The following is an 11,093-nucleotide window of genomic DNA, read 5'->3' as shown; positions in this document are numbered from 1 at the left end:
CAAGAGAGAGTTAAAACCCCTGCAGGAGCTCCAGCACCTCATACAGATCCTGATCCACTCAGCAACTCCTGGAGAAACTTCAGTCACCTCTGGAGTTTCTAAAAACAAAAGAAGCATTCACAACAGAACAATACTTCCTCAGTTTGCTCACAAACTAGCCTAAAACATTCCTTTTCTCAATTTAGCACGCTTGAATACGCTTAATTTAAACAAACCCAGACTGATATGACACCACAGTTAAACACTGGCGGATGAATTCAGGGTAGAACACACGAATAAACGCGGAAGTGTCAAAACTGCAATTCCCCAAATGACCACCACAATACTCATTGGCTACAAAAGAGGGGCAGCCAGAGTAGAAACAGCAGAAGCATGTTAACCAGGGGTGTCAAACTCAAGGCCCGGGGCCCAAATCCGGTACAGTTATACCTGGCCCACCAGATCACATGATACTTTTATTGGAACTGGCCCACCAGTATGAGGCCTGCAGATTTCCTCCAGTATAAAAATGTAAACTTAACCTGGATGATTTACAACGTCCTTGCTAAGTCATAAAAATGAGAAAGAGTAAACAGTAAAAATAATTTGATAAAAAGTCAGGAATGCAGGAGAAATACGTGTTTTCTTCATATGTTCAATTTTGCATCTCACAGTTATGACTAAGAGTTATGATTTTGACTTTTTATTTCATATTTGAAACTTTACGTCTCATAACTTTGACTTTTTATCTCATATTTTTACCTTTTGAATTCATAATTTTACATTGAATCCTAGTTTGACCTTTTAAAGTCATGATTTTGACATTATCTCATGTTTTGATCATTAACAACTTCTAATTTTGAGTTTATCTCGTTTTTTACCTTTAAAATTCCTGATTTTTAACATTGTTTCATATTTTGACTTTTAAAACTCATAAATATGAAATTTAATCTCATATTTTGACAATTTAAACGCACAATTTCGAAATTTGTCTCACATTTTGATTGTTAAATATCATGATTTCGAATTTTATCCCAGTTTTGCTGACCATTTCAACTTTGACTTTTAGCTCGTTTTTTTTTTTACCTTTAAAACACATGATTTTGACTTTATATCATATTTTGACTTGAAAATCATGGTTTCAGAATTCTCTCATACTTAGCTTTTTAAAAACATTATTTTGACTTCAAATGTCATGTTTTTACCTTTAAAACTTGTAAGTTTGACTTTTATCTCAGATTTTGAGTTTTTAACTTATCATGTTGACCTTTACATCAAAATCATTTAGGTTGACAGTCAATGGTTAAATGTTGACCGTTAGGCCCTCAGGTTAGACCCAAATTCAGAATCCGGCCCCTGCTGTGATTGAGTTTGACACCCCTGAAAATGGTGCAAATCAGAGGCAAAGGAAGGGGATTATGGGGCCTCAAGCGCCAAAAGTATGATCATTATAGGTACATCAAATAATAGCAAGGCTATTTATCTTATATTACCAGTGAGAGAGCATCAAATTATAATTTCATTATCCAAAAAAGTCCATGTGGAGAAGCCCTTACCCCAACATGAAGGCCCAAGGCCCTACTAACATCCCTTCTTCTTCATGGCAACGTAGTGATAGTTAGATCCCTCAGACATACTGAACAATTTATTTGTGCATCACTGTGTAAGTTCCACCTAGACCACAGACATGTTCTGATACTTCTGAGCTGGAGTTATAATTCTCCTACTCTGGCCTGCATAACAAGTGAATGAGCTCATTACTAGGTTTTATTGAGTATTGTTTAATTGCAGGGTGAATGAAACCATTTCACTGTTGTTTAAAGCAGGGGTTCCTGGGGCGCGCCCCATGTGCACGGGCAGCCTGGGTTCGAGTCCGGCATGGGGCCCTTTGCCGCATGTCTTTCCCCCACTCTCGTCCCCGTTTCTGAGTCTATCCACTGTCTTCCTCTATCTAATAAAGGCATGAAAAGGCCCAAAAACAAAAATCTTAAAAAAAATAAAAATAATAAATAATAATAATAATAATAATAATAAAATAAAAAAGCAGAGGTTCCAAACCTGGGGTCTGGGCAACCCTCTGGGGACACCAGAAATCTCGGGGGGGCAAAGGGCCCTGTCAGCTCTCCACTCCATCCATTCCGTCCTCTTTGTTACGTTACCCACTAAGGTAGTAGGCTAGTGTACTGAACAAGAAGGAAAAGAACTTCCTGATTCAGAGTGCACCTTTTATTCATTGCCACTGGAAATTCCAAAAGTTGGACTCCTTTAAGTGGCATGGAGGTTTGAAATTAAACAATGTGAAACCCTTATGTTAAAAAGTACAATGAGCAAGAAACACAAGTTAAACTAACATAAATGTACAAGTAAAATTGAGCTGATAACTTAAAATGGTTGTGTACCTGATACTTAGCAAATACTGTTCTTCAGTGAGTATTACTTAAACTTAAGTGGATGTGCACAGCTCTAAAACAGCTTCTATAAATGTAACACAATTACCAGTTTACTTTACTGAGGTCTGTTTTTAAGGCAATTGGTTAGAACATTTTTTTTACAGTAAGGTTTAATTATTAGGTTTTACAGAGTACATGCAAAAAATAGGGAATGATTTACAATATTTGATGACATCATCTTCAAGGGGAGAATATGGAATGTTTAAAAGAGAGAGGATGGAATGTTTTATGAGCTGTGAGGACATCATCTTCAACAGGAGGGGACAGAATGTTTTACAAATTTTGTGAACATTATCTTCAAAGGGAGGGGAAGAAATGTTTCATAAATTTTGAGAACATTATCTTCAAAGGGAGGGGAAGAAACGTTTCATAAATTTTGAGAACATTATCTTCAAAGGGAGAGGATGGAATGTTTTCTTAATTTTGAGAACAATATCTTCAAAGGGAGGGGACAGAATGTTTTATAAATTTTGAGAAAATTATCTTCAAAGGAGGGGGAAGAATCGTTTCATAAATTTTGAGAACATTATCTTCAAAGGGAAAGGATGGAATGTTTTATAAATTTTGAGAACACTATCTTTACAGGGAGAGGATGAAACATTTCATACATTTTGAGAACATTATCTTCAAAGGGAGGGGATGGAATGTTTTATAAATTTTAAGAACATTATCTTCAAAGGGAGAGGATGGAATGATTTGTAAGCTTTGATGAAATCCTCTTCAAAAACAGAGCACAGAATGTTTTAAGAGATTTGAGGACATCAACTTCCAAGGGAAGGGACAGAATGTTTCAAAATGTTTAAGAACATAATCTTCAAAGGGAGAGGATGGAATGTTTTATAAGCTTTGACAACATCATCTTCAAAGACAGAGGAAAGAATGTTTTATGAGATTTGAGGACATCAGCTTCAAAGGGAGATGATGGAATGTTTCCTAAACTTTGACATCATCTTAAAGACAGAGGAAGGAATGATGGTGAAGCTCGGGATGTTGTTGGGGCCTTTCGCCAAAAAACAGGCCATGATTGGCAACTTCTGAAAAAGCACTTTTCACTCACTTTTCCAAAAGAAGGCATCTAGTGTTGACAAGATGACTAAGCTTTCTTAAAATGCCAAGACATCTGTTAGTTTGTGTACTGACCAAGTCAATGTGTTGTCTGCAACTCAAATTTTCATCGTGAAAAAAAAAAACAAACAAACAAACAAACCTAGGAATGTAGTAGATAAAACCTGGGGCATCTCAAAAGAATCATTTAAGATTTTAGACAAAGTTTATGGTCATATTTTTTTGTCAGGGAAAATTTTAAAGACACATTTCTTATATAGTCTTTGTTTAATTTGAACAATTTCAAATGGGCAATAAAACAATCATTAGCTTTCTCATCAATGGACTGTAATTTGTCAACTGCCAACATTAATCATAAAAATTTTGAGGCATTGTGCAGGTCATCAGTATAGATAAGAAATAATAAAGAGACCCCTGTGAGACCCCAAAGATTTTTTAGCTTTAAGAACAACAATCATAAACACAGAGCTTTGATAAAAGGATATATTTCTAACTATTTTTGTGATGTTGTGAAATCCATATTTGAACAACTAAAAAAAAAACAGAACTATGAATTGTTTAAAAAGTTAAAAGAAAAAAAGCAAACAGCCTCTCTTCAATTACCACTGGTTTAAATGATGTTCCAGTTTTCAAATAAATGTTTGGTATAATCAAACCATAATCCCTTTTCTTATACTGAAGAGTCAAGGGTGCAATTGCTTTTACAGTTTATTTAAATGTGAATGCTACTGACATTTTGCTACCTCTGCTCTCACCTCTGTATGCTCCTTTTTATACACAATGCCCTGCAGTCTCATGCTTGTGTGGGTTCTCTCCTGGTACTCCAGCTTCTTCCTATAGCTCAGACATCTGTTAGGTTCATTGGTGACTCTAAATTGCCCATAGGTGTGAGTGTGAATGTTTGTCTCCACCAATCACAGTTGGGATTGGCTCTGTGACCTACAACACAAAATATAGATAATGGACAAATGGATGGATTATTGCTTGTGCATTTTCTTGCCGTAACAGAACTCATTCAATAAAGCACTCAGACATAATCCATTGCCCATCAGTGAAATATACGATTAAGGTAAAGCAAATGTGGCAGCCATGATGAGACATCACATTTATTTAAACATTAACAGACCACAACATGCACTCTTACCACCATTTACACTTCTGTTCCTTTTCTTACACTCCAACCTTTCAGCATTTAAATTAAACAGAGTACTTATTAAAGCACAAAGTGTATTACTTTAAAATTGAGTCACCAACTTGTCCAGGGTGTTTTTACATCCATAGACGTTGTGCTGCATTCCAGTCCATTTATTAGACGTCCAAACAAATGCAGGAAAATCAGCCGCATGAGCTGTTAATGGTGCTGCAAACAGAGCATGTCAACTTTAAACATGCACAGTTAGAAGATTTGACAGACATTTAAATACAGTGAGATATGTGCAGTGAAGAGATCATAGTCTGAATCATTCAGGAAGTATTCAGGCCCCCTCACTTCATTCAATCACAGCGCTGGCGGTCTGCTTCCTTTAGATGTAGTAACATTTCTGAAGAGGTGAACGTTGGCTACACATGAAGGCCTCTGCATGGTTCAGGGCTAAGCTGACCTTTGACACAGAAGCATAAATCAGGCTCAAGGATGGATAAAAAGCTTTAGTTTATCTGCCTATTTTCTCTCAATGATTTCTCACAGAATGGATCATGTTTTTATGATGTTTCACAGAGTGAGATCGATGTCACAGAAAGCAGCTGCCTCCTTGTTTTTAAAACATCACAGTGTTGAACATTTACAGAGTCGAAGCTTGAAGGGAAACTCTCCTTTTTGCCTCAAGTACTTGAGCTCAGTGTTGATGGGTCCAGATGTTTGCACCTGCAGGTAACATGAATCTGTTCTTGGTTATTTCTTGCGTGGCACCTTGTCTCCCAGTGTGACCTCACTCATCAGTTTCTGCAGACAGAGCACAGACGTATGCTCATTATCGGGCCCCAAATAAACAAAACTATACATTTTTAAATCTACAGAATACATAAATTTATACAAAGTGACATGCAGGTTTCAAATCTGCAAGTGAACTTACTGAGACTTGCCTAACCATCAGTACAGAGTTGATGATAGAACAAGTTTTTTACATTGATAAAGACAAACTTAGCCTGACCTCAAGCAGGCGGCTGAAGTAGGTGAAGCTGTCCTCTCCGTCCCTGCGGCTCTCGTCCACCTTGTACCTCTTGCAGGCGAGCAGCAGCTCATTGGAGCTGTAGAGGGGGGCAGGGTCAATTGAATGGCTGTTGATCAGGCTCACCAGGTACTCACGGTAATGCTTCCTGCAAACCAAAAATATATGATAGTGATGGTGAAGAAACAGAAAGAAGAAAGCGTATTTGTTAAACTTTACTTTTACCATAGAGCCTTCAGGTTCTGAATTTCTGTAGCAAAAATAAAGACTATCTAAACCAGTGTTACTCAACCCTGTTCAACCAAAGAGCAAAACTGTTGAAAAAAATAATGCATTTATCAGAAATAAACTATTTAAAGCTGAAAAAGAAAGCAGTCATACTCGCAGAGTCCAGCATGTCCGGGTTGAGTCTGAGCTCCACAGGCTGAATCGGACTGCTGACTGCCTTCATCCTTCTGCTCGATCACCCCGCACTGACCTGAAATTTGAAAAAGACCACACAGACCATTGGCATTATAACAGTACAATCATTTAATATGCTGGTAAGACAGCATCACTGAGCATTACCAGCTAAGCTCATGTTGATATCATATAATGGAGAACTGCTCCTTGCCACTAACATCACTGTCTGAGGGAAAAGTGGGAAGTAATCCAGGAGTCTAACAGTTCAACTGGCTGTATTGAGGAGTTTTGACATGTTTGACATGCTCTCAGATGGTCAAAAGTGTGCCAATCCAATGAAGGGATTCAATGGCAAGAAAGGTGAATCTCATCTTTTAAAACACATTAACTGACTTCTATTAAAACTGTTTTTGGGTGTTTTGATTTAGCAAGCTTGAGTCAAAGTTGAAATTAAGATCATAGCTACCTCATTACTGCTAATTAAAGCTATGCTTTGCTATCACATCTCCAGCTCCAACACTTTCCAGCTTTTCCCACACAAGATGACCAGATGATGAAAGTATTGGCACCTCTGGAATTTCTCCAGAAAATACACCATTTCTCCCAGAAATTGATGCAATTACAAATGTTTTTGGTATACATGTTTATTTAATTTAAGTGATCGGAACTACACAAAAAAAAATTTAAAAATTAAGAAAAAAGCCAAAATTGACATAACTTTACACAAAATTAAAAAATGGGCCAGACAAAATTATTGGCACCCTTTTAGAACTGTGGGTAAATCATTTTATTTCAAGCATGTGATGCTCATTTAAACTCACCTGTGGCAGTAACAGGTGCTGGCAATCTAGAAATCACACCTGAAGCCAGTTAGAATGTATAAAAGTTGACTCAACCTTTGTGCTGTGTGCCTGTGTGTCATACCAAGCATGGAGAAGAGAAAGAAGAGCCCAGAATGGTCTGAGGACTTATGAAGAAAAATTGTGGAAAAATATGAACAATCTCAAGGTTAAAGACCATCTCCAGAGATCTAGAAATTCCTTTGTCCTCTGTGCGTAATAAAATCAAGAAGCTTATAACCCATGGAACTGTGGCTAATCTCCCTGGATGTGGAAGAAAGAGGAAAATTGACAAAAGAATGCAACGCAGGATAGTTGGAATGGTGGATAAACATCCTCAGTCAACTTCCACACAAATTCAGGCTGTCCTGCAGACTCAGGGTGAATGAGATGAAGCGCTATGGCAGGAGACCGAGGAGAACCCCACTGCTGACAAAGAGACATAAAAAAGCCAGACTGGAGTCTACAAAAATGTACCTGAGTAAGCCTCAGTCCTTCTGGGAGAACATGTTGTGGACAGATGAGACTAAGGTAGAGCTTTTTGGAAAAGCACGTCATTCCACTGTTTACAGAAAACAGAATGAGGCCTACAAAGAAAAGGACACAGTACCTACAGTCAAACATGGTGGAGGTTCAAAGATGTTTTGGGGTTATTTTGTTGCCTCTGGCACTGGGTGCCTTGACTGTGTGCAAGGAATCATGAAATCTAGGGACTATCAAAAGATTTTGGGCTGCAATGTAGGGCCTAGTGTCAGAAAGCTGGGTCTGCATCAGAGGTCATGGGTGTTCCAGCAGGACAATGACCTGAAACAAACCTCAAAAAGCACCAAGAAATGGTTGCAGACAAAGCACTGGAGAGTTCTGAAGTGGCCAGCAATGACTCCAGATCTAAGTCCCATTGAGCACCTACGGAAAGATCTCAAAATTGCGGTTGCAAGAAGGCACTCTTCAAATCTGAGAGACCTGGAGCAGTTTGCAAAACAAGAGTGGTCCAAAATTCCAGTTGAGAGGTGTAAGAAGCTTGTTGATGTTATAGGAAGCGATTGGTTTCAGTTATTTCTTCTCAAGGGTGTGTAACCAAATATTAAGTTGAGGGTGCCAATAATTTTGTCTGGCCCATTTTTTGAGTTTTGTGTGAAATTATGTCAATTTTGTCTTTTTTCTTTTGCTTTTTTGTGTCTTTCCAATGCACATAAAGGAAATAAACATGTGTATACCAAAAACATTTGTAATTGCAACAATTTCTAGGAGAAATGATGTATTTTCTGGAAAAATTCCAGGGGTGCCAATACTTTTGTCCATGACTGTAAATGCTTACAATCAGGAGCACATAGTAGAATGCTTACTAGAGTGTCACCAGTTAGTCCAACACCATTTTAAATATGACACTGGCTCTGAAAATATGATAAATTACATGATAAAATGGAGTGTTGTTGACGTCTCTTTTTGTATTAGTTTGGTTAGCTTTTAAAACACAGAGACATATAACATATACACTCATCAAAACATAATCTTACATAATTATGTTTTTTATATTTCTTAAAACCACTTTGGGAATCACCAATTTAAATCCATAAATGTTGGTGGAGTCCTGACCTACCTGTCTGTGTTCCAGGAGGAGGTTCAGTGTTAAAGGTTACTCCGTTATTCTATAAACAAACAAAAAGAAGAAAGGTTTCTTAAACTAGTCATTTAAACACATTTAAGTTTTCAACAAAACACACTTGATGATATTTCAAAAAATATTATATCAGTGGACAGCCATTTTCAGGTCTCTCCAGAGATGCTGTGTAAGGGTTAAGTCAGGGCTCTGGCTGGGCCACTCTAGGACTTCACAGAGTTGTCCCTAAGCCACTCCTGTGTTGTCTTGGCTGTGTGCTTAGGATCAATGTCATGTTTGAAGGTGAACCTTTGGCCCAGGCTGAGGTCCTGAGTGCTGAGGAACAGGTTTCCACTGAGGATATCTCTGTATTTGTTTGTTAACATACGGTCCATCTCTGACCGTAAAGCTGTGGTGTTGTTAGCAATTTCCGACCGAACTGCCTTTAACTCTGACTTGAGAGCATGGAAATCTTCCGGGAGTGCACTTTTCAGTTCATCTCTTATGATTTTTGATAGCTCTCCTCGTAGTGAAGATAGAATGCTGGCTTTAATTTCTTCAGCGGTCATCTCTGAAGTTTTAGCTCATGGTGACGAGGGCTGGTGTGAGTAACCAGCCCAGCTGCCGCTGTATTTGAATTGTTGAAGCTTTTCCGCCATTCAGGAAAATTTTGCTCGGATAATTCGAGTTCTAGTGTCTAAACATTGGTATCTGCTAACTTTCTGGCTGGTCCTTACATGAAAAAGTCACTTTTGAAAACAAATGCTATCAATTCGGCAGGAGCTCCAGGAGACACGTCTTACTCAATGCTCGGCTCGCTAGCGCCCCCTACACTGTGGCATTTTGATACTGCTTCTCTATGCAGAAATCACTTCCTGCCCTCCATTTGGAGTTTTTCAATGTGACATTATGTCATCTGCAAACAATCTATACTCTGTTTACCTGCATGTAGGTCCAGAATTTCTCTAAGTGACATAAATGGCAAAAATGTCTGCAGCAGAACAGCAACTTCCTGTTAAAGCTGCAATCAAAGGCAGATTCTCATTGAAATGATATTTTGTAAGTGTGTACCTGCAGTAGAGCCTGCAGTCTTGATGGTTCCCAGTCTCTCAGATAGAAGAGGCAGTCTCTGGGATGATGAGCATGTAATCCAGAAACACTGCACTCATCTACCGCACACGTCTGATTGGAAGATCGGAGAGCAAGCAGACTTTAGAGCACAAGAAAATCTAACCACAATAGCAGGTTTGAACGGAAAGAAAAATGTGAGCCCCGAATTTGCATCAAAACATAAAAATGCGCTCTTTTTTTGCAACAATAATGACTGCTTATAGGGTTTACAGTCTGTGATGTTCAAACACCCTAGGTAGGCCTTTGTGTAGGTTGCAAGTCTATGCGTATCGCATATTCTAACCTATTACAACCCAGCAGAAGTACCCGTATGAGGATATTTCTTTATTATGATGTTATTGTTCAAGATATATTTTGGGCAGATTTTGGAAAACAACCAACAGTTTACAAGTAGAAGTGAGTAAAAATGCTTAGTGAATGTGGTACACATTAGTCTACACTGATTTTCCTGAAAACTGCTTTGTTTCTGTGTATATAAACATTACATGAATCAACCACAAAGGCAGAGTATTTTCTGGCATTTGCAGCCGGCGGTGCAAGAGTCGGTGCATGTCTGAAGGCAACCACCATCCTGTATTTACTGAACTTCTGCAGTCAAAGCTTGGAGAAAGCTTCCTTATTGCCTCTTGTGATGAGTTTCACATAGCTAAAACATATAAGTATAAATCAGGCTGTAATGTAGCCTTAAAAATGTGTTTTGCTTTAGCTTTGTCTTCACAAAACATGAACACCCAACACAGAACATGTGCGAGACTTACGGTGTGGAAAGGATTGTTGCAGCCGCTGCAGAACTGGTACCGACACTGAGAGCAGCAGAAGTGCATGCAGCCTCCTTTAGACAGTGCGTACTGAAAGCGACAGTTGGGGCAGGCTGGAGGAGGGACAGAGGCAGGGACGAGGAGGAGAGGAAGAAAACAGAGAGAGTAAGGAGGCAGTGTTAGTACAAACATGAAGGTAAATTATTCTAATCTATGTCGGATGAATTATTCACTGAATTAATGCGCTCCAGCTCTGTGACTCCTTTGGGAAGGTCGGGTTGAAGGCAGTTAGCATCATGAGAAGAACCGGACGTCATCGTGGGAGAGAAGTAACAATATCTAAATTTCATATGACAGTTATCATGACCTAAAAATCATGGTTATTAGTTCTATCTTCTTGTTTCAGAAAATCTACAGAAAGTACCAATTTATAATTTTTTATCAAGTTTGATGTTAAAAAAAACCCACAAATCAAATCAGCAGCACAGAGACTAGACACTTTAGCTTTAATAAACATTAAAAATATATATGAAAACTCTATCAAATGTGAATTTATGAAGACATTTAGTTAATAATGTTCTTTTTGAAATACATATTATCCATTATTACTACATCCAAAATCAATCCAGGAAGTCGTATGTTGGAAATAGGAGATAAGACTGTCTTGAGTTACTGGTCTTGAACCTGGAGTCTGTCATCAT

The 11,093-nt window shown here is 38.3% G+C and overlaps 1 protein-coding gene across 1 annotated transcript in view; it reads right to left on the bottom strand.

Annotated features, from left to right (window-relative positions):
- Nucleotides 1-4,627: 4,627 nt before the first annotated feature.
- LOC121520475 (E3 ubiquitin-protein ligase RNF31) overlaps nucleotides 4,628-11,093 on the bottom strand; it is a 36,381-nt gene continuing 29,915 nt past the window's right edge. The window contains exons 19-24 of the mRNA XM_041803937.1: nucleotides 10,393-10,505; nucleotides 9,575-9,685; nucleotides 8,504-8,552; nucleotides 6,044-6,140; nucleotides 5,645-5,810; nucleotides 4,628-5,436 (exon numbers count right to left, since the gene is read on the bottom strand). Of these exons, the coding sequence (XP_041659871.1) occupies nucleotides 5,386-5,436; nucleotides 5,645-5,810; nucleotides 6,044-6,140; nucleotides 8,504-8,552; nucleotides 9,575-9,685; nucleotides 10,393-10,505 (587 nt within the window). The 3' untranslated portion in view covers nucleotides 4,628-5,385. The remainder of the gene's footprint in view (nucleotides 5,437-5,644; nucleotides 5,811-6,043; nucleotides 6,141-8,503; nucleotides 8,553-9,574; nucleotides 9,686-10,392; nucleotides 10,506-11,093) is intronic.

The sequence above is a fragment of the Cheilinus undulatus genome, linkage group 13, assembly GCF_018320785.1.
Source record: "Cheilinus undulatus linkage group 13, ASM1832078v1, whole genome shotgun sequence".
In the NCBI taxonomy this organism is placed as follows: Eukaryota; Metazoa; Chordata; class Actinopteri; order Labriformes; family Labridae; genus Cheilinus; species Cheilinus undulatus.
Note: the sequence above shows the minus strand (reverse complement) of the source record. Positions and strands in the feature narration are given on the sequence as shown.